This window comes from Anser anser, assembly GCF_964211835.1.
Source record: "Anser anser genome assembly, chromosome: 15".
In the NCBI taxonomy this organism is placed as follows: Eukaryota; Metazoa; Chordata; class Aves; order Anseriformes; family Anatidae; genus Anser; species Anser anser.
This window is the reverse complement of record NC_139736.1, coordinates 12197814-12221780: the sequence shown is the minus strand read 5'-3', so window position 1 is coordinate 12221780 and position 23967 is coordinate 12197814. Positions and strand designations below refer to the sequence as shown.

General features: G+C 41.0%; 1 protein-coding gene across 7 annotated transcripts in view; it reads right to left on the bottom strand.

Moving 5' to 3' along the window:
• The window catches only part of DNAAF8 (dynein axonemal assembly factor 8), a 107349-nt gene that overhangs the window by 70416 nt on the left and 12966 nt on the right, over positions 1 to 23967 (bottom strand). For 6 of the 7 annotated variants that reach the window (XR_014572797.1, XM_083800247.1, XM_083800252.1 and 3 more), the window contains exons 9-12: positions 22974 to 23339; positions 21211 to 21370; positions 6491 to 6682; positions 3755 to 3910 (exon numbers count right to left, since the gene is read on the bottom strand). Coding sequence is in view for 6 of the 7 variants with exons in the window: in XM_083800247.1 (XP_083656373.1) it covers positions 3755 to 3910; positions 6491 to 6682; positions 21211 to 21370; positions 22974 to 23339 (874 nt within the window). In the remaining variant the exon portion in view is untranslated. The remainder of the gene's footprint in view (positions 1 to 3754; positions 3911 to 6490; positions 6683 to 21210; positions 21371 to 22973; positions 23340 to 23967) is intronic. The other variant, XM_083800251.1, reaches the window with a different exon arrangement.

Below are 23967 nucleotides of genomic sequence, written 5' to 3'. Positions count from 1 at the left end.
AAACTAAACCCCAAAAAAGCAACAGAAATGGGACTAAAACATTGCAGAAGCACTTGATAGAGGAATAGATGTCATCATAATTGAATAAGCCAGAAGTTAATCTGCTCAGGACAGGAGCTTCTTCCTTGAGAAACCGTTATTATACTTATAACCATGTGAAAGACATAGATGGCAGTGAAGAAGCTCGTAAATAAAGAGTTGATGGCTTACAGCTCTGTAATGTAGCTCATCTCCAGTTACTAGTTACTGAAAAAACCAAACACAAAAACCAAAGAAACACCCCAAAGCAACCAGCAGCACACTACAGCTACGTGAAAGCAGCAGGCTGTCTTGCTCCAGTTGCTGGTGATGAACTGTACCCCAGCATTATTTGAGCTGTGACGCTAGGGCAAGCACCAAGCCACAGAATCAAATACATCAAAGCCAACGAGACTGATGAACACACTCAGGGTGTTCAGCCACACCAGGGGCGGGCATTATCAGTGAGGCAAGCTGCAGAAGGTGAAATCTTGCCTTCTTGATACAGATAGGTCCTCAGATTCTAGCAATCCACTGTCTGCTGTAAAAATCGTATTCATGTTACAATCTGAACAAAATCCAAGAGCAACTGTCATTTTGCTGCTATCACAAGATACAAGTACAGACACACAAAGATGGGCATTTCCTTCCTAGCATCAAATAAGCAAAAATCTACCTACTAAGCTGTGTAGTCTGTACACCTCCATCTTTGGCACCGAAAATGGACCCTGGACTCTCCACTTTAAAAACATTAAATATCATTTGTCAGAATGCTGTTGGTTAAAATTTATACTACCTGGTATGCCTCTCTACACAATACAAAAAAAGTAAAATTTTCCTACATTTTTATAGTCATTCTTGGAGTCAGTAGATGCAGTAATAATGCCTGGAAACACTGATATTTCCTGGATTTTCATATTTTGAAGGAAGCCCTGGTAACTGGTTCTTATTGTGCCAACAGGAGATGAACAGAACAAGAATCAGTAAATGCCACAACAGAATAGTTTTATTATCCGATTCAACCATTAAAGTATTGTACATTAACTCTACAGTACAAGACTGAAGACTTAAGTGTGAAAAGTAAAGTCTACCACATTTCTCTCCAACAACAGCTGAAGCTGTTCATGGGGAGGAGTGGGGAGACAGGACTAGTCTGCCCATTAGGACTAGTTGTTTTCCTCATCTCTGCTGTGAGCTGACATCTCTGAAAGATTTTTGTGGTTCCTATCAGCTTAAATCTCCGTTGGGGAAAGAGCAGCAGCTTTACAAACGCCTCAAGAAAGCAAAACTGACAAAAGTCATTGTTATCAAAATGACATAACGGTAGAGCCTCCAATAAGAGTTATACATAGTCTTGCTTTGAGCAACACCATCCAAATGCCTTCCCCGTTCACTTCCATGCACACTAGCTGAACTCAACAGCAACATTAGCGGCTGGAAATGGGGCAGTAAAAAAGCATTTACAATTTATATGCGGACTGGAAACTCCACAAGGCTCATTCTGACCTGTGATAGAATCCTTCCCAGCTCCAAGCAAACCTTCGGAGCAGCCTGGGCTTGCACGTCACAAGTTCATTCAATTATTTGATACCAGATACACATTTTGAGCATACTCAGTGCTCATCAGTTCTGATGCTCTGGTCAGCTCCTCATCTGAGATCAGCAGAGAGTGACAAGACAACTGGACAGAAGACAGGTTAGTCCATGTTCCTGTTTTCTTTGTTTCACAGAAAACATCTAGAATTGAGTCACCTGAGACAGAAATCAACACAAAGCCCTTGTCCAGCCTAGCAGGCTGCTTAGCCTCATTAGCCCTGCTGCTTCTGCCAACAGATGCCCAAACACTAGCAGAAAGGTGTGGGTTTTTTTGAGTAGTGTTTTAATCATGACATTTTTGCCAGCATCAATCATTTACGTGTGCAAGCACTGGAGCCGCAGCTGTCATACTCCAGGCTTTATGACACATCATGGGAAATTCAATCTTCACTGCTGATAGACAGGCAGCTGCGAGCAAAGAATGCTCTTTGCAGCTGAGCAAGGGAAGCTTAAGCAAGTTGTCCCCCCACAAGAAGGGCATGGACCTATTAGAACGAGTCCAGAGGAGGGCTATAGGGATTATCAAGGGGCTGGAGCACCTCTGCTATGGAGCCAGGCTGAGGGAGCTGGGGTTGTTCGGCCTGGAGACGAGAAGGCTCCAGGGAGACCTTACAGCAGCCTTCCAGTACCTACAGGGGGCTCCAGGAAATCTGGGGAGGGACTCTTTGTCAGGGGGTGTAGGGATAGGACAAGGGGGAACGGATTTAAAATAAAAGAGGGTGGGTTTAGATCAGATATAAGGAAGAAATTCTTTACTCAGAGGGTGGTGAGGCACTGGAACAGGTTGCCCAGAGAAGCTGTGGATGCCCCATCCCTGGAAGTGTTCGAGGCCAGGCTGGATGGGGTTTTGGGCAGCCTGTGCTGGGGGAGGTGTCCTTGATCTTGGCAGGGGGTTGGAATTAGATGATCTTTAAGGTCCCTTCCAACCCAAACCACTCTGATTCTGTTGGATCCTACAGGATCTTTTCAGCATAGAGGAAGTGTCAGGAATTAGCGCATCCCTCTCCACATTGCTATTACCAGTCAGTGAGGAAGGATGAAGAGACAGTGCAGCTGTTTAGGTGAGGCAGGCATTCTCAGGAGTAGGAAATCCACCCCCAGCTTGCCAAACCGAAAGCAACCCCTGTGAAGGTTGCTTTGAGCCACCTGGGAGATGCTCACCGTACCCATCAGAGCATAGGGCCAGTGTCTCAGCTAAGGTTGGTCAGTAACAGGATCATTAGTCAAGCAAGTGACCCACAGAAGGCCTCAGGTACAAAAGGATCACTGTTCCCCAAATAAGCCTGGAAAAATTTTCCAGCAAGAGCCAGCCATATTGCATAGGTAGGTATAGGTATCTCTACCAGGCAAGAGTAGCGAGGCCACAGTAGGTCTCAGGGTAATACCTAACAAGCTGTCTCCACAAAGGGGAACAAAATAGTCGATACTCTGAGCATCTTGATGCAATCTGTTTCAAATTAGCTCTGTTAAAAGACAGCAACTCTGGGCCCTACTTTGTTCCATTTCACAGCTCTGCTGTTTTCAGGACACGAGCTCATATCATGCCTTACAATACACTGTGCCACCTACACATGCTAGATTTTCAGCTTCTGTGCTAGACCTTTCAGCTTGGTGTTTTGGTGCTCAGCACAGACTCTGTAGTCTAGCAGAGTTGAAGGAACAGAGTCTCAGGTCCTATCTTTGGGTCCTGACTCTTGGGAGCCAAATAGCAAGACAACATTCCCTCTCATAGGCCACCCTCTTCACACAGTTAAAATATAACAGCACAAAACATAATACACGCCAAACATACGTCTCCTCAGTCAAGTCCCTGCACTGTGGGGTTACAGCCACCAAAAATATATTAACAGCTAATGAGCGGTAGAGACAAAAGACTTTGCCATTCAGAGCTGGTTTCTCATCTGCACATAATCTAAATTCAGCATAACTGAGGACAGCTTGAGTTGGCAATTAGCTGTAAGCAGTCTTTCAGTTCACACAGTACTGGGCTGTTCCCCCATTCTAATTTAGAGCAGCACTTATGCTTTTCTGTCCTGGCTCACTGAAATTTGAGCTTGAATTGCCTAGTCTCTAGTGAAAGATAGCGGTAACTGCCTGTGGCAGTTCTGTTTGACTAGCAAGTGTAAAGGCTGCTACTTACTTTAATCTTCTGGATTTTGGTGCTGTTTTGTGCTAGAGATTCATCTGCTGGCATTAGACAAGCATATAGGGCCAATCCATCCTCTTGCCAGGCCTGCTGTAGCCCTACCACCTGAAACGGAGCTTTGGGTCCACCTTCAATTTTCACAGGAGGCACCTGTAAATCCATTTGAACATAATTTCATTTTTAGATTGTTGTATTTAGAGACTGAAGGTAACCCCGTATCTTGCTCTGTTGCTTTTGAGTAGTCACATAATGTACAATAACCCAGGGAGCACTCTCACTTGATTAGTGGATTAGCTGTGGTTTAGCCACTAGCAAAATCAATAAAGACCAAATTAAATAGGAATAACATGTAGGTTTTGATAAGTCATAGGATTTATTTTCTCAGCGAGGACTCTCATGACTTGCAAGCTCTGACTTCCACCAGTTTCACTAAGTGAAAGCAAGAACCTACATTTGTTCTTTAGTCTAGCAAGAAATGAGAACCGAGTCCCTGTCAACACCGCACATTCGTGCCACCGTGGCACTGCATGCTGCCTTTATCAATGATAATGAAATCAGTCCAATCTCAGTTCAAAAACCAGTGCTCAGTGATTATGTCATTCTGAGGAGCTATTGCAGGCATCTTTAATAAGACTTTATGTTCCCTGTTAGGGATCTCTAAAAGCCAAAACCCCATCAATCTCTATCCAGTGAATCCACCTTGTAGTTAGACTTGAGGTGATTTCTTTTTGACAGATTTTTTCACGTCTGTACCTGTGTGGGAGGCATTCTATCTGCCAATATACATATCTGATCCAAACCAAGGAGGATAAAAAGGGACTTTTGCCAACCCCAAGATGAACACTGGGCATCTTTTATTGTGAGCATCAGTTTTGTTCCAGAGACAGGATTCCAGGAGGAGAGACCACTCCGTTGGCTCACAAGGCTGCCCCAAATGAGGCTGAAACAGGGTGCATTTTAGCAATGGAATACACAAGAAACCTTACCATTGGGTAGAAAAAAGACAGAAAAGATATCCAAAACAGCCTGGGAAGGCATCACAGCACTGCAAAGCATCCTGAAACTTGGGTAGCAGGTGAAAGAGGGCAGAGGACTATCAGAAAGTCAGACACAAGCAACCAAAGCCACAAGAAAGGGCAGCAGCCATGTGAGGCAAAGATCCCTGACCCAGATCGTGTACTAGATGAAGAGACAGGCAAGTTTGAATTACAGGACTGTAATTCGTTCCCAGGGTTCTGGTGAATACTGAAACCACTTAAGCCTTGTTCTCATGGTTTACACCATCACCATGGTCTCTAGATAGATTAATAGCTCTGCTATTCACTGCATACATAAAACAAAGCTATTTACAGTGAGATAAATGCCTTTAAAAATATATTCTCAACACAAGGCTCGAGTGCATTTTCAAACTGTGGAATAGGTCAGTTGTATCACTCAAAATAGCACTGTCAAGTCCTTGACTGCTTTGAATACTGGTTTGACATGGGGATTTCTGTAGTAGTTCTGCTACTGGAGAATGCTCACATCTCTACCACATTCTCTACTAGCAGAAATCAGCATATCTTCAAGGAAGTCAATAAAGGCATGCTGATTTACACAAGCCAGGAAGCCAGTGATTCAGTGGAATTACACAGACGATCAGCAGATGAGAATTTGGTCTAAAGTGCTTCAACTTTTCTTTCATTACAGAAACGCAGACATTTTCATTGCTACCCAACAGCTGTTTGGGAATCTGTTTGAAATCAATTGTGGCTTTTACCCCAGTTTGCATTGGACATAAAGTCCACCACAACATTTGACCCTCTCAGTAGATGCAACGCTGAACCGTGGAAGCTGAGATGCCCTTTCAGGCTTGAAGAGAGCTGCTGCAAGTCAGAGCTCAGGCATTTTAAATGGGAGTAAAGGGAAGAAACCTCAAACTGCAGCTGTTCGTGAGCTAACTATTTTCCAAATGGAAGATTCAGACTCTGGGGTTGTTCAAGTGGCAATTTTCATTAGCACTGAACTAACATTAAGGAACGTTGGCAATGTTTTAATGGAAGCATGAACATCATTAACAATTAATACTGTTTAAGTGGAGTTTAAGTGATTTAAAAGCCTTGTGCATGCTGTCCACTCACGGTGAAATTTACGTTGAGCGCATGGATAGGTATGCCAACATCTTTAACAAGGGAAAATAATGCCAACATGCAGGATGGGAGGAAAGAAAAAATACTTCCTGTTTTCCTTAGAGGAAAAGGGTAGCATCAGATGAATGGGAAGAGTGAAGGTTTCTTTAGAGGGGAAAAGGTGTGATCCAAAGGACAACTAAGACAAAACACACCAACACTTGTTTATTGCCCTCTTGGCTATCAGAAAGGATTTGTTCTTAAACAGAAGTGTCGAGACAAGCGAATGGATGAAAAATGTCTCCGTTTTGCTGCAGACAAAGTGTAATACTTAACCCTCTGCTTTCACTAGTCACTTTTTATTACTTTGAGTCTGCCTCACTATTTTTTCAAATTAATACATTTATTTATTTTTACTTTCTCTGCCATGCTCTTTGTAAACTACAGGCACAATCCAGCAAATCTTGCATTTAAAGACAAGTTAGGACATAATTTCCCCTTTGTGTAGCCACTGTTTTGTAGCTGTTGGAAGAAAGCGATTTCGAGAACCTATTCACTGGAGGGAAAAGCACACCCTTAATCATGCAGAACCTTCTTTTGTGCAGTCACTGCACATACTCACCAGAGACAGAAGCCATGCCACAAGGGCATTGTAGATGTCGGCTGCTCTCAGCACTACGTTAGGCACCTGTCCATTGCACTGATCTGTAGATACCTGGCCACAACTTGACAGCCAAATTGCCATAAGCAGAACCTCATTTTTCATAGTGGCTGATCTAGGTAATGTGTCAATATCTGGCAAATAAGAGGCTTCCTGTCAAAAAAAAAAATGTAGGAAAAAGAACATCATTTGGATTACTGGAACCGTGTTCATCATCACGAATGAATTATATTCATTGCTATCACAGGAGGGACAATTAATATCTAGTGAACATTTATCAGAGAGAAAGTGGGAGCCATAAAAGCTAGGTCATTATATCAGTGACACATTCTGTAGTACTTCAGTTTTTCTTGGAGAGCTGTCACCTGGGTCTTCATTTAGCCTAATACTGCTTGGTAAATGGAAGATTATGTGGTCACAGCTGGATATAGCATGATCAGATTTACTCAGTATTCTTTAAGATTTGGTGTTTTTTAAAAAAACAATGAACACCTCCAAGGCAAGCATGGCAGAAGTATCAAAACTTCCATCATTTTCTGCTTCATCTACATACCTCATTCACAGATGATGATACATTTAAGTGAATTCATCACCTGTCTTTTACTTTAGTATTGATACTTGGTTATTTAGGATGTAAATCCATCTCCTTGAAGAGACCTGTTCTTTAACAAACAACCCCAACCTTGAATTGTGGGATTACAGTTTAAGGGATCTCTTCTGTTTCTCCAAAGAAGCTGTAAAAGTTTCTCCAGAGTAGCTGTAATTATTAGCTAGCTTGCTATTCCTATCTATATTCAGTCTGCTGTCCCTGAAATTTCTTCTGTAAATTAGGAAACTAGTCCCTAAAATCATAAAGATTATCCAGTACACATAAGTATTGTTCCTCAACAGGTATGATCCTTGAATAAGGACCCTAAGGGCCCCCCCAAGGCATCCTGAGAGCATGTATTCTATAGGCTTAGACATATATTCATTTACAAATAGCTGGAGCTGTTTATGGTGGTGTTATTTCCAAGCTACTAGTTACAGCGTCAGATGAAGGCTATGCTCACCACTTCAGAGTCAGCAAAGTGCAACAAGACTGCACTTCCTGTGCACGTCAGTGCAATCAGCCAACAGACTAGACTGCTAATTAAGGTGGGCAGAATTAATCTGAAGTGACCTACTGTAGTACGAGGCTAGCAGGCTCCCCTTTCTGTGAGCTGAGCTGTAGGAACACAGGAGAAGCACCATGAGAACAGAAGGGTGTTGAGGAGCAGCTGGGCAGTTGCTTCCAGTTGCTCCAAGTAACCCTTAATGAGGATGTCTGCCCATGCCTTTACACTGAATTAACCTTAATTTGATTTACCTGAATGTACTTTGGAAGCAAAATCAGCTAAATCCAATTAAAGCCACTTTAATTCTGAATTAAAACATTCACAAAGGTGTTTAATGACTAATCCACTTGACAAGTTAATGTAGCTTGACTTTTGTGCCTGTCCTCAAAACACGGGATTCCTTAAAATGGTTTTCAAAAAAAAAAACACACCCATAAATACAAAGCCACAAGCAGATCTACTGTGTTGCCCAGTTATTTTGCTGCTAAGGTAGCTGCCACAGACACAGCACTGCCTACAAGCACCAAATAAAAGTGCAATTAGTAATAAAGGAAAAATAGTCATGCAAAATCTTCTGATGCTGTGGATCTGCAGTACTCATGTTACTGTAGTCCTGGGGAGCTAACACGGCTTTGACACTACCATCATAATTCTCCAAGAGGCCTGAAAAGAAACTTGGAGACTTTCAGAAAAATATGACCTTCTATAGCCTGTTTGGAGACGTGATTCTTTCTTCCTCTCTCAGCAACCATATGGGGAGTACAATCAATGACTGGAGGTAACTTGAGAGCTAAAGATTAAACCAGGATCTATTCCTTAAGCAGGAAATTTTAAACTTTTCCAAATCTACTTGGCCCAGTGGCATGGGAGGGCTCTGTAAGTTTTCTGACCAAGCTCAGAAAAGAATTTCACTTCTCCATTTAAGGTTCTTCCTGAGAGCGAATGAGGCTTTGAACATTGCTTTGCCCTTTTCTTCCTCTATCAGTCTCCTTACCCAACAAAGATCTAGGCAAAGAAGAATTTAACTAATTGCAGAAATACTAAGGCTAATGAACAAAAAAATGAAAAGGAGCTAATCCTGTTGAATTCCAGGCAATAACTGCTGAAGTCAGCTACACTCAGTGCTTTCTTAGTATGCCTTTGCTCAGCATTGTCCAATTTACCTCGTCTACCTATGAAGAGAGTCCAATTTCCCTACATGTTACACTGACTTTTGTGACAGTATTAGATTGTAAAAAGATAAAAATGACTGAAATCCTGAGCTATTTTTGGTTGCTCTGGCTAGAATTGTGCTGTCAATCACAGACAGGCTTGCAGCTGATTGTACTCAAGTACCAGCAATTACTATAGAGTAAATAAGATAAAATTTCCTATTTCCAAAGCGCTGGCTATTTTATTTTGCAATTATAGTTTACAACATTGCAGCTTACAACCCTTCAGCTTGATTTTCCATCCACCCTTCCACACCCAGTTCTGGCCACATTTCTCCACTGTGACACAACAACAGTGCAAGCAGAAGCATTGGCCACCCTGAGCAGCCAAGGAAGAACACGTCTATAGGTCACACTAAATATATACATAAAAAAAAATTAAATAACCTACCCCCAAATCCACACTGAAAAGAAAGGACAAATTAATTGAAAGATGCCTTATGGATACCTATATCTTCTAGCTTTCAGCTACAAAAAAAAAAAGGTAATTCAAAAGGATCTGCACAGATCTGCCTTTTTTTTTTTTTTTTTAAATCAGAGCTGTTTATAATCACAGCAAGCTGAAGCTTAGTGGATACAAGTTTGTCAGCCAAGACTAATGTCATTTTGTTTCTAATAAAATAGCTCTAATTGGTTAAATGATGCTTTTGTTGATGGTTTTTGAAAAGACCAGTTGGCATTGCTTTTACTATGCCTGCACACCGCCTTGGACAAACAGCTCTGTTGCCCTAGAACTGGGAAAGATTATCAAAGCTGTTAGAGGCTGGAATGGCAGAGCAGCAGCTCAGGAGCCAAGGGGGCCAGCTAAGAACTTTGCTGCTGGCTCCCAGCTAGGTATAAGGCCGATAGCAAGTGAAAGTGATTGCCATCCAACTGCTGTTTGAAAAACACTCTACATTACATGTTCGGAAAGTTCCTTTCACTGCACGGATCCAAGAAAGCAGTCAGTATTTCTCATCAGAATCGGCTCACCCAGGCTGAGGGTTATCTCCCAGTGGAAGGGTAGGTCAAGGAGAAGCAAACTTTTTACAGATACAGCCTCACTTTTGCAAATAAAGAAAACTTCAGCATTTTCCTTGTAGCGTTTTTTTTTTCCAATACAAACTAAACTGATGCTAACGCTGAAGCAAGGCATCATGTTCAATCAAAATAAACTCTCTACTATGCTGAACAGACTCTATAGCATGGAGAGCTAAATGAAAGCATCTGCTGCATGTAAAGCATATAAGTTATACTTACTGAGTCTCCTCCTTCTTTACTGGAGGAGGTGAATGAGGGGGAAGGGGAGGAATAGGAAGAATCTTACTCTCATTGGCTGTAGGCTTAATCAAAATAATTGTTTTCAGCCATGTCTAAATTTATCCTTCTATGTCATCCGCACCCTAGCTTGGATCGCAGATTTCAGAGGCAATCCCTGATGAATGGCAAATTACTGACTGCAGAAATCTTCTGCCAAATGATGCATCTGCTGTACGTTTGTAAATGTGAACTGATTTCTAGGTACTTTAGCAGCTCTAGCTAATTTCTCTAATGAAAATTCTATACTCTTATGCTGAAATAGCTCTAGCATTGCATGTTCACACTTTGCTGGAGGCACAGCTCACAGTACAAAACACAAGCATGCTGATTATGTGGTGATAAATCTATTTTCCATGCAGTCATGTTGCTGATGTAGGACAGCAGATAGTTGGGATACATTTAACATTTGTGCCCCTCTCCCCAAACCAAAGCAGATAACGCTTTCATGGCTTCTAAAAATTCTTGCATTAGATGAAGCCATATTGGAAATGTCAAGTGTTTGTTCATTTTCATTCTGTAGGGAAGGAAAAATGATGACAATGCCATCTGCTAGATTATCTGAAATTCCACATTAGATCGTGGAATAAACCGTGAAACTATTCAAAGAACTGCTTTATCATTGCAAAGTGGGAGCAACAGATAAGAATGCAGAAAGTATCTGCATTTCCTGTATGCAACTGGCAGAACATACTGTAATTAGAAAGGCAACATTTAATAATAAAAAGGAGAGTATGATTGATGTTAATGGTCTGAATGGTCTTCCTGTTAATGCATTTTTGTACTAGATTCACTCTATATAGCACGAATGGCTTTCTGAATAACAAACGTGCTGAGGTTATGGACCTGAAAAATATAATGGTAGCAAGATATTGAAATTTTTTTGATTTGAACTAAGCTTCAGATTGCTAAAATGGAGGAGATACGATCCTCCAAAGCAAACAACTCTCCCAGAGTAAGATTGCAGGAACTCAGAGCTGAGAAACAGAAGCATTATTTGCTATGAACTTGGTAGTTCTCCAGATAGGGCACTACATATCTTGTGAGGTTAAGTTAAAAAAATAAGAATAATAAAGAAAATTTCTTTGCTGAAAATTATTTTCATGTTGTGGACAATTATTCTTAATCTTTGTCATGAAGAATATCATCTCTTCTGATTCAGAAGGAGCCACTTATCTATCCTTGGCATCATGGAGGTGCTAAAGCTAGCCAGCACCTCTGCTGGAGCACGAAGAGGGTAAGTGTCAGAGTGAAATGTCAGCTCACCACCAGCAATTACTGAGCATAGGAATGCAGTTCAGAGATGACACAGGAAGGAACTGAGCTCTGCTTGGCACAGGAACCAAGAACAGAAAAATTCACTTTGTACATCTTTTCGTGTTGCTAACATCTGAGCATTGTCAACCTCAAATGCAATCTAAAGTAGCTTTATATCCACCACAGCTCTGGCAGCCAGTGATAGGTAGGATCAGTTACATTTCCGGGTCAGGATGTGTCATTGTTCTACAACAATCCCTTTTCATCCTATCCCATCCTTTATTCCCTATAAGGAATTTTTCAGCTGCTTCACTAGCCTTAACAGCTCATCTGTGCTACCAAAAAAATATATAACCCTTCTGGCAGGAGAGTCAAGGATGTGGCCCAAAGAATACGTTAGAGACACACTGTGTGATCATTCAGGATCACACAGACAGAGAAGTATTTTTGGCCCAAAATTCAATGTACTTTTTTGTTGTTGTCTGCAGTGAACAAGACAAGTCCACAGCATCAAGCATTTGGTCCTAAATAAGAATCTTGTACCTTAGGGTATGCTCTGTCCTAACCTGCTCAACTTTTGCCTGTGTTGCCAAGTACTCCTAATGCAAGTACACAGCACTGCCCTCGTCACACTGTCTCTCGTATATGCCAGTGTGAGACTTACTGGGATTTCTTGCTCTGTCCTGGGTTGGGAACATTATCACTGTCTGAGAGTCTCACACAGCCAGGTAATGGTCTCTCTTGGACAACATCTTTCTAGTCACTCTGAGATCACTAGATCAGAATAGGATGAATGAAACAAGAACATCTATCGGTCAGCAGTGACGGGGAAAGCACAGTCAGAGCAACTATGACTTTCTTGATAGAATTGCTCCCTGAAATACTTCATTAGCACATAGAATGTTCTAAGTAATATTTAAAGCCAGCTAGGAGTACATGTCAAATACCAGCCTAGTTTTCAGATGACTGAGGACCATTTGCAACATAATTCTAATGTTCATGAGAACACAGAATGTTTGTGTGGTTATGAAGCATATTAACTAATCAAAAATGTTTTTAAATGGTTATTTTTCACCTAAATATATTCAAGAAAAATTGTTGCTAAATAGCCTCAGTTTACACAAGTCTGAATGCAGCTAAAAACATTCAAGTAATTGGCAAAAATAACATGCAAGAAGCAGCTGTTTTACACACAATTTCTTCATTTGCTGGAAGTGGGAAAATTTTCTGTCAAAGACTCAACTCCTCAGGTAAACAAAGAAACGCTCTGAAAATTGCACTAAAATTTAAATCAAAGTAGCATTGAATCCCATTTGATTTTGTTTGCTTTCCGAGACATAATCATTGAAAATGAGAAGTGCCTTCTCCATGATTGGTGTTTACATTACAGTAACACTTCGGCTTGGAGGGATTCAGAGCCTCATTGTGCTGGTATTCTATGCACACATAACAAAAAGCTCCTGCTCTACTGAGTTTTTACTCCTGGTTGACAAGCAGCAGCTGAAATATGTAAAAGAAGTTAAATTACTTACACATTTCATGTGAACACAGTACTGGGAATTAGGAACTTGTGCCTTAGTCTTGGCTCTGGAATGGATTATTTCTCTATGAAACTGCAAAGCAAGTAAAACATTTCCTTCTCCTAGATCTCCCCTAACTGAATTAAATATCAAAAGCCTGTAAAACACTCTGAAGAGGAACAGAGTAAAATTACAAAGAAAGATTAATTAAGAAAACTTTTTTAAACATTACTGAAACAGCATCATGTCTAAAATCCAAGCAGTAGTATCTCTATTTTCTATTGTTCTTCAGCTGATTTCAAACTGTCTCACAAATGAAATATGCTGTGATTTCCATACCTGCAGCAGGGAAGGAAATTGTACACAGTCACTTTGAAAACCTGTGATAGAGCATGGAATCGGTCCTCAGCCATCTGAAAACTAGGCTGGTATTTCACAACTGTTCCCAGCTGGCTTTAAATACTCCTAAAAGGGCACAAGTAGCTTGATACTCTAAGAAATTCATCATATGCTTATCAAGTTAGGAAAAACCATATTTTTTTTTTCCTATTAAAAAACCAACTATTTATCTTGTCATATATTTCTCTGATACTTGACAGAAATCCCACAGGGAAAAAAAAGTGGGGAGCTAACTATGCAGTCTCTCTTGAGTCCTTCTACAGCTCCTACAGTTGTAGTACTTAAGTCCCTTCCACTGTGATGTTGCCAAGTCCCTGATTAGGGCAACGCTCTAATTGACATAGGAAAAAGACATGCTGAGAGGCAGTGTCATGCCCAAACTCAGAGTGAGCTTAGCCACCCTGCAGAGCAAGCGTGATAACAGGTTCTGGTTTGGACTATCCATATAGCGTATTGCAGCATTGCTGGTTTGCTGAAAGCTCAGCTGATTTATCCAGACGTTTTACCAGAGCTTAAGTGGCCTGCTCTTCAACCTCTCGGCTGCCAGTTCATAACCTGATTGTGTCCAGCTTGTCATACAGGCTGTGTGATCTTGTGTCCAGCTGCAAAATACTACGCATACAACTCTTTGGACCTCTGAATTCTCTAGGCAGTAAATATGGGTTATCTGTGATTTTGAGAAACGCTAAGTGCTTACAATTTCCAACGAATCTTGTGGGAACTCCAAGTGCTTGGCACATCGCTGGACAGAGCTTTGTGTTTTTAAAATAAAAGCTAACCGTAAGATTCTTCCACTTGGTAATTTCAGACGAAGCCTTGAATTCCTTTCAATAGCCCTGCCACTAAGAATAATGTTTCTATAATTATTTCTGTAATAAAGTGTTCACAAGCTGTAACCAAGCTTATCCCCCAACATGTCAAGATTCAAGGCTGTAGTCTAACCAAAGTCATGATGCTAAACAAGCGGGCATAAGGAAGAACTAGGAATACAGTTTAAACTGTAAAGCTCCTTTAACAATAGCATTATAGCTGCGTCAGACATGCCTGAACAGCCCCTTGGAAGAGCAGAAGGCCACATTCAACCTCCTTTCATCTACAAATAGTCTCACAGGTCTCAACCATGAGGTAAGGCCACGAGTTGTGAGTTCCAGGAAAGATGCGCATGGCAGGAAGTATTTCTTTACGTAAGTAAATTTGACTGGCACTTGTTCATATGCATTGCAACCTTATCGTAGCTACTCCTCCTGCCAACAAACACAGGACCTACCAAAGAGCAAGGCCTGAAGAGACAAGGTACAAAAAAGGCTCTCCCTCCTCCTGCCCTCTTCTAAATGAGAAATAAATATTAGCCCATGGACATTTTACTCTATTGTCTTCTCTTCAAGTTTAATCTGAACCATTCTTCTGAAGTGAACAGAGGAGTGTTTAGGACCTCTACTGGCAGCAAGTTCACGCATGTAATTCTGGAAACTATATTCCTTTTACTTATATTAACCTTTCCCTTAAGGAGCAACAATGAATGTTCCCATCTGTCAAAATCATGCATAAGTATATTCAATAATAAGCCTAAACTCATTTTAATTGCCTCCAAGATGTGTCAGGGAATATAAAGGACTAAATATTTCACATTTCCCTATGGCCATTTCAAACTCCCATCAGAGAAACAGCACAAAATCTCATCTTTGAGAAGACCTAACTGTCCCACTCATTCCATAGCTGGTAAGTACAGTGGACAAAGGTGGAAGCCCCTGCTAAACAACCAGACCGGGTCTCTGTGTGGATATTTAAATGAAGTTCTCTACAGCATTTTGTTAGTCCTGCTGTGTTCAGTACAGAATGAGCGTCTCCTGGTTCTGAGCACAGATGCAGCAACGTGGCTAAGAAACCTGCTGAAGCAGACAACAGGTTATTAAAGCAGGATTAGTGTGTCATTTTTAACTGCTCTTGCTGCATGCACAGAACTACTGGGAGAGTTATCAGGATGTAAAGTTCCTGACTTGCGTTTATCTGTGCCCAAAGCGTGCCAAAGCACACACTTCCAGTAACATCTATTAGTCTGAGAACACAAAGAACAAGCAAGCAGAATCCTTGTAGAAAGGAAGTCGTTTGTGACAAAGACTTTTAAGGCCTAGATTCTCTGCTTTGCCTGTTAAGGCAAATCCTCAGGATGCATCTGTGACATCCAGGGCCGTGGCAGAGGCAGTAGCAGCCTCAGTTCCTCTAGCTTGTTAACCACAACCAAGGGGACCATAAATCAGTTGAACTCAACCTAAGCATGAAATACTCTGCCAACAATCCCTCCCATTTTCCTACTCTGGTACCATGTGGGAAGATGAAGAGGAGGCCAGAAATACAGGCCCTGTGCCAGCTAACAGTTGCCTTTGATAGAAAAACATTTTCTTGGGAACTTCCATGCTATTCTGAATCCTGTGTGCTGGACTGGTGGTACAAACAGGAACCTTGGCCTTCTGTTTCTGCAAGCTAAATTTAACTACATCATCTCTAATTGCTTTAGTTTATTTTTAAGCCTTTCTTGAGTTGAGGCAGCAGGTTCATTAAGTACAAGAGATTTTAATCTTGCTCCAGGAACTCATTAAATACCGCACTGTACAAAAAGGGAGGAATTCAGGGGCCATCTGCTGGCTGTTTGGCACATCACTGCTGGCCACAACCCCAGACAGAGTCAGAGCAAGAGAGTGAGAAGACAGAGTGAAGGACAAGCCAAATTCAGCTCTGATGCCAGAAAAAGGTTGAGTATGAAATATTTTGCAATTTTTAAAATTAATTGTTTTAAGCTATAGTAAAATAGTAAGGGCTAAATGTTGGTTTCTGTTACCTTCACACAGGTGCAAGTGTAGTAGCTGCTGTGGTCCAGCATAAATGAAAACAACACTTGGTCACAAGGAGATTTAACATTGCAAGATTAGTTTCAGTAACAGAGATATACCAAAGTTCAGTTACTGTGTGACAAGATCATTGCAACTGAAATAAGATATAAGTTTTCCTTGATTTCTCCAAATATGTATATGGCACCACTTTGTTGGAGAAAAACTGGCATTTCCGTGCAGAACCAGCATAAAAACTATTCCTTTCATAACTGGTGGATCGGGTTCTGGTATGATCTTTCTACTGAGATGTGAATTTCACCTTCATTTCTCTTCGGTCAGCATGGCCCTGCTCTGAAGCAAGTGTATGAAATTACGTAGCTTTATCTGTTTAATTTCATAACCTGCAGAAATCTTATTCTTTTTCATTTATGCCTCTTCCACAGTGATAGAAACAGAACTTTTAAATATTGCTTAGGACATCACCTAAGCACATTCACATAAGCAGGTATACAACTGAGTTGGTGAGGTGCCAAAGTAGTATAGTCCAGCTGGTAAACGGTTAGGTTGGGACCCTGGAACCCGCAGTCAATTTCCTTCAGCTACTCTTTGTGCTCAGGTACAATGCAAGAAAAAGGCAATTACCAGTGTTGTCACGCTATTGCATTAAAAAGATCAAGACTCTTCTACAATAGTAATGAAAATCACAGACACCTATTTTAGTACGACAGGTGAAAAATCAAAGCAATTCACTGAAAACTGTGCAGATCAAGGCATCTTCTACATAAAAAACCACACAGGACCAGTAATTGAACTAAAAATATTTCTAGAGATTTTGGAAATCAACCTCTACTTTCAGTCATACTGTGCTAGCCCAGGGTAACTGTCACAGTATCTAAACATACAATACTTCAGCACCACTCCTGACGGTTGCTAAGACCCAGGAATTTTTTCAGAGATTTTCCTGTGAAAGTCACATCAGATCCAAAGGAGAGTAAGGCAGTAAAAGGTCAAGGATGGTTTTGACCATAGTACTTTAAGTTTAGCTTTATGGGAATGCAAGCAGAAAATCTTCTGGTCTAAGAGTTTTACCTGACATCAGTGAGCTGAATCAAGGATATATTAATATAAAAAACCACAACCCTGCCAGTTTTAACAGAAAGGTTATAGCGTCTTATGTCTGCAGGTTGGAAAGCAATTGTCTGCATAATATATTTGTTAAGCTAGAATGACTCGGTTGCATGCCCGACTGTTTTTGTTTAGTAAGCCAGCTGTAAAGCTAAGCTGCAATAAGACGATGATCATAGTAATATAATTACTAGCACAAGGTTAGCCAAAGTGAATGTGTAGCCAAGAAAAATTAGATGTCTCAGTATGAGTCAATGCATTCATTTTCCAAACAGTTTGACTGTACAAGGTAGATAAAACAGTGTTTAAAAGGTACTGGTAACAAGGTGGTTCCTAATAGCTTTCAAACTGCACTATCTTGTTCTGCCATATCATGATAAAGCAATAAAGGTAAACAAAGAATCAAGCTGAAGCCCCATTGGAAAACAACCTTTGTGTCCTAATAATAAAAGTTTCATAAAGCTAACTGACATTTGCTGTCTGTTAAATTAAATCCATAGCAGGATGTAAAGTATCTGGATGTAAAGTGTCAGGGCCATGAACACCACCCCCTGCAGTGGTTTAGCTGCCTGGGTTCGAGGCCAATTCTGACACAGCACAGCTGTGTAACTTCACATGCTGCTGACGTGAAAAAAAGCTGTGTGAAGCCTCTTGCCCCTTTGCTTGGGAGCTGCATTTAAGCTGAGACACTTGCCCTTGGTCCTTGACCAAGCCACACGGCAGCTATACCTGCGCCTGGCCACATGCTTCATCACTACAAACTTACTGCATAATCGCTGCCTGCTGGCTGACCCAGTTTACCGTCACTGGACCCTATCCTGACCCTGCCTTGACTTTCTCACCTTGACCTTGGACCTACCTCACCACCAGAGACTTGGCAACTGGTTACCCTCACTGGACCTGCTCTGCTTTTCTTGCCTAGGCACTGTGGGACTGCACTCCTTGCTGGTGAGGTCTCTGCCCCTGCCTGCCTTGCTGGCACCTTTAGCTCTTGTCTTGTCTTCCTTTACACAGCAGCTTGTGCTGCTCCTTGACACAAAAATCAGTTGCGAGCCCAGCAAAAGTAGCAACTATTATCTGGATCTAATGTCAATGTAATACAGAAATAAACATCAGTACTAAGTCACTCTATCATACCAGACAACATCAATTAAGTGACGGGTCAAACCCATTTCATTTTACATCTTTCATTTAACTGTTTTACATGCTGTACAGCATTCCTTCTCCATCTCCCTTGTCAATAATGCTCTGCTCAAATACTGAAACAAAATCTGCACGTTACTTTAAGCTATTAATTCAACCTGACCTTACAACATGGATTACATCACCACTCAGCTGGCTTTCAGCAGAGCTGCAGATGCTTAAATCAGTTCTGAACTAGATCCAAAGGTTAAAATGTGACTAAGGGGCCTGTTTTGGGGAGAAATCTACTTATCTGGCCAGTCTTAAGTTTCACTGAAAGTTTGGGTAGTAGAGGTGAACAGAGGGGTGAAGGCAGGAGAAATCAGGCTCTTCCATGCATTTTTGAAAATAAGAGTTGGTTCAGATTGCAAAAAGTACCCCACGTGTCTAGGAATCCAAATGACAGGCAGAATTCGTAGAATGAGCCCACTGATTTCCATGGGAACTTGGTACTTGCTTGTCTGGAAAATACCATTGGATATCAGCCCTTTTTTTAGATGCTGAAATACCTCTGAAAGTTAGTTCTCAGCATCTTAAGTTACCTGTGCAGTTTTGCAAGTGTTCTTCCCAAACCTGATTCTCATTTATATTAGTGCATCCCACAAAGCGAAGCTGAGTACAGAATTTGACTGAACTAGGTTAAGAAAGAGACACTAATATTAAATCTGAATTTCACTGCTTTCAAATTTTAGACAAGAACTCTAATGTAACTATAATGCAGCTTTTAAAATTTTTACAATTCTTTCCAAGCACATCAGCTACAGTAACTACAGAGTTTCTAAAATTCCCCTCTGATTATTATTCAATTCAATTATTTATATACATTAAAAATGGTCAGAGGAATTCTGGAAACCATGACAAGTGTTCCAGATCTCGACACCTATCATTGCCAAAACAAAGGACTTTGAAAACAAGTTTCAAAGTATTCTACTCTGTCAAACATTGTGGTTTGTTCTTTGAATATACATGTTTATATATAGATATTAGATAGTTTCACTGAGCGACACAGCTGCCAAATTACACTCCTTTAGTTTTAAACATCAAAACATTCAAGTTTTTCTGCCTTCCTATGTGCAGAAGAAAAAAGAAAGGAGAGAAAACCCGTTCTAATTCAAAGACAAAAGCTGGTGCTGTCAGAATGAATTTCAAGTAATCTTATAAATGGCTTGTATTTGATGGATGATGCTGATCCATTTTTCATTCTTAATTTTAATAATGAGTATTTCTGAAGAACTAAGAGCAAAGCTGCAGTACGAAGAAGTGGTAATAAAAGATTATGGGTTACACTGATTTTGTTACTATCAACAGTGCCTTGTAAGTTTGGGCAGGTTTCCCCCAAGCAGCCTGTCAGTTAGTTTAGGTACCAGTTACCCCAGCTGCCAGCTAGTTTCTACAGGCCCCAGAACTTGAGCAAATTCTGAGCTGGTTAGCTTATGCCAATGACCACACCACATTGGCTAGCTGGCAGTAACGTGACTACGGGTGTATTTACACGGTGATTCGGTGACAGCAGGACCTACAGTGCAGATATATCTTGAGCTGTGCTTGAGAGAAACCACATTACCAGGCCTTCATCTTCATTACACTGGCTTCCGTGCAGCAAATATGGGAAATGACCAGGATACAACACAATCCAGCAATCACTTAGTGCACTGCACGGAATGAGTTAGCAAAGCTCAAGTATATTTCTGATGAGAAAGTGTCTGCATTTTAATAAGGCCTAACTGGAATCTGGTAGCACCTCCTGGCAGACTGAGAAAGAAGCAAGTCTGAAGACTAGATTCACAACCTTTACACCAGGGACTGAAGGAGCTAAGGGAACAGCTCTGTGCAGTCTATTCCAAAGCAGGCTGATAGAGGGGAAATTCACTCGTCAGTTTGTTAGTCCTCTACTTCTTGACAGTGATTAATCCAATGTGGGAAAAATGAGCTTTTAATCTGCAGAAATATGGCATTCAATTCATTACAAAACAAGCACACCCAAATGGTCCATTCCCGAGGCTAGGGCTGTAAGGTCTACCACCTTTTGTATAGACAAGAGAGCTTTGTTATTGCTACTGGCCCAGAAAAATCATCACAAAGTAATCACAGACAAGTTCTAGAGTTTCTTATCTCCTCTTACCTTATCAGCTGGTGTTGCACCCACTGAAATCAGTGCAAGGATGAAGGATGAATTAGGACTACATATACAAATCATCTCAGAAGGGAGAACTACCCTGTCCTCTGAGCCATACTTTAGGTTTGGGGAAAAATCTGGATTAATTTCATGCTCCCATAATCAGAGCTTCAGCCAAAAGCAAGATCTATTATTAAAATCACAATCCTCAACAACTGCTTATTCACACACACCCACAAAACTGAAACAATTTCTAGGGGCAAACAACCAGACAGGACTCAGAATAGGCTTTGCTTTAGAAGTACAACAGTGAAAATGTTTCACTTTTCCTAAAGTTATTAAAAAAAGGTCTGGCTCCAGGGAAGTAAGTGACACTGAGCCCTCCAACTTCAAGTTAGGATTCCTGTCATGACCCCATACATCAAGTCTGGTGGGCAGCTGTACAGGGAACACTCCCCTTACAGGGAAGTAGAGAAAAACATAGGTAACATGGGAGAAGAGCTGTAGGACTGCTCATCTATCCAGGTTATACTGCTCCACAGCAAACAGATTTAAAATAATGCAATGAAAATGACTTTTCTTCTACAACCACTTCCACGTTTGGCCAGGAAGCCATTCCAAAATGGACAGTCCTGTGCTGAACTACTAACCATGTGGAACAAAACCGGTGTTTTCTCTGCCATGGGCTGCTTTCCAGTAACTGACTGATGAGGCTGCAATCTCTCCAGCTGCTCCTGGAATCTGTGTCTCCTGTGTTTCTCTTTCATCTGTTCTTCCTTTTGAGATAGTTCTATCTTACTTTCTTCTGTCCTGAAAAATATACACATTCTTTTTTGCTTTAACTTTTTACTCTGTAGAAAAGACATCCTTGTTCATCTGTTTGCATTTCTTATTCTTATGTTTATACCATACACTTGAGGGTGGATCATGACGTGAAAGGCTAAAATAGATTTAGAAAGCGCTTATGGTGTTTGTGGGGGACACAGGAACTTGTCATTGGGTGAAATCATCTCTCTCTGAAATAACAAAGAAGAGGAGCAGACCTCAAACTTCTGACAAGCGGTGACAGTCTGTTTGGAGACCAAAACATGCCATTTAGCAGAAGCTTGTTTGAGATTTCATTCCCTTTCTCCACACCAAAATACTCAGCCTTCCAGCCATTTCCTTTCCTATCTGCTATAACAGTGGCAAGTTTCCCCTGAAGCAAGACCTTCCATCTTTCTATATTTTGAGCAAGATTTCATGTTTGCTGTGGAAATGGCAGATGAAGTTCAATTTCTTCACAATCCTTCAAGCCCCAGGTGACTCAACAATTAGAATAGCAAGAAAGAAAACTGAAATATGTTAAAATCCATGTGAGCTATTATTCAGCAACAACAAAAACCCAGATTCTTGCCAAGCTACAGTCTACCATCTATGCAGCAGACTAACAGGTAGACAAAATGGAGTTTTTATAGAACTGATGGAAGCAGTGAGCTTTAGTATCAGGAGCTTCTTGGAGGAATAATCCACAACCAACCATCTGCCATTTAAAACTAGTACATGCCAACTGAAGTGTTTAAGTGATGGGGTAGACAACTGAAAAAGTAATAGTCTCTGGAGCAGGCAGATTCTCGTTTTTTTCCCAAGGGCTCATATGTCAAAGTCAAAATGTTAAATTTCACCCTGAAAATAGCAGGCAGAATATAGCTTTTGATAAGTCAGTATAATGGAGATCTCCCAAATAGCTGAGCAGGTGCACAAGGTGCCCACCTGATTTCACTTTTAAAGTTAGATCCTATGCAGAATACACTTCATTAAGCCTAAGGAGGCAGAAGCCCAAGTAACTGGAGAAAACTCTCCGATTTCCTCAATTGTTACCATTGTTATTTCTCTCTTCTATCTTTCCAGGGAACTCCTGTGGTAAGAACAGCTCCTCATGGTTATACTTTGCCCCACTGAGCTCTTGCTCTTTTCTTGATGACAGAGTGAGAATTGCTTTGTTCAGGGGAAATAAAAAAAAGATACAGGAAAGGATTAGATTATAACTCTCCCAATATTGGTACAGGAAAACAGACCCTTCCTGACTTATTTTCTATGATACTATGCATAGTAAATCTCAGCTTTGTTCTTCATACAGGCGATCAATACTGTTACCCTCCTACCTATAATCCAGACTAAAGAAAATGTCTAAATTTACCATGTCAGAAGTGCCACAGTAAGCCATGTCTAATCCTAGGCCAATTCTCTGATCTACTAAGTCTGGCAGCCTCTAAAATGTTAAGCAACAGCTGCCAAGTTTGGCCATCTTTCTAGGTAAGAGAACCAGACATCCTTTTGCTCCAACTTACATACCAGATAAGCCATGTTCTTTAATCTTACAGAATTAGATAAGCCCTAATCAAAACCACTGGTGACTTTTCTTGTGCGATACCTCGGCAATTCTGTTGTGGGTAGAGGAGACTCCAGAATGTTTCCTGAATGTTGAACGTTCTCAGCTTCTACTTGGCTTTTTCTTTCTATGTCAGCTCCATTGCTCCCCTGGCTTGACAAGGGGGCATTTCTATTCTCTGGTTGCAGTCTCAATTTCCTAGAAATCACCTCGTTTGTCTCTTGTCTCAATTTACTATGTTGTTTTTGACTGAGTTTAAAGGCACCCATCTCTTCCAGACTTTCTGGATCTTGTTTTGTGCCTCTGAGTCCTTCAGCTGGGGTAGCTGCGTCATGAAGAAGCTCTGAGGCTTCTTTACGGGCTGTACGGAGTTGTTGCAGTAGCAAGCTTTTCCCTGAGCAATTCCTCCTGCAGAGGAATAAAAAAATGATTTAATCAAGATAGAGCATTACATGAATAAATTTATGCTCTGAACAACTTCTCATGAGTAACAGCTCAAAACAAAGACTGGACACCTACACAGATTAATAGCTGTCGATAAAAGCAGCACCAGCATACAGGTAACACAAACACCACAGTGACAGAATGTGAACCCGATCTTACTGGGAATTTCTTACCTCTTCTGGATTTCGGGCAGAAGAGACAACTAACTACTAGAAGAGCCCTGAATAAGTGTGACGTTGGCATGGAAATCAGGTCTGCAGATTTTTGTCCTCTTTGGATATGGGTACCAGGACTCAAATACATAGAGGAAGAGTTCTGATAACTCTTAGGACTTTTGAGTGTTTAGCTTCATTTCACCTATGCCTCCACCAAGTTATTGTGACTGCTGTATTGTCAGCAGTACAATATTTTGATTGTATTCTGCTGTGAAATGTCCTCTCGTGACATCGTAAGCAGATATGGTTATTTTGTCTTGCAATTCCATTCAGTGATGAGACTCCCAGGTTATCTGCTACAGGAAAACTGTCATCTATAGCAAATATACCGTGTTTTAGTAGGAGCTGAACAGTACATGGACTAAGTGACAGATTGC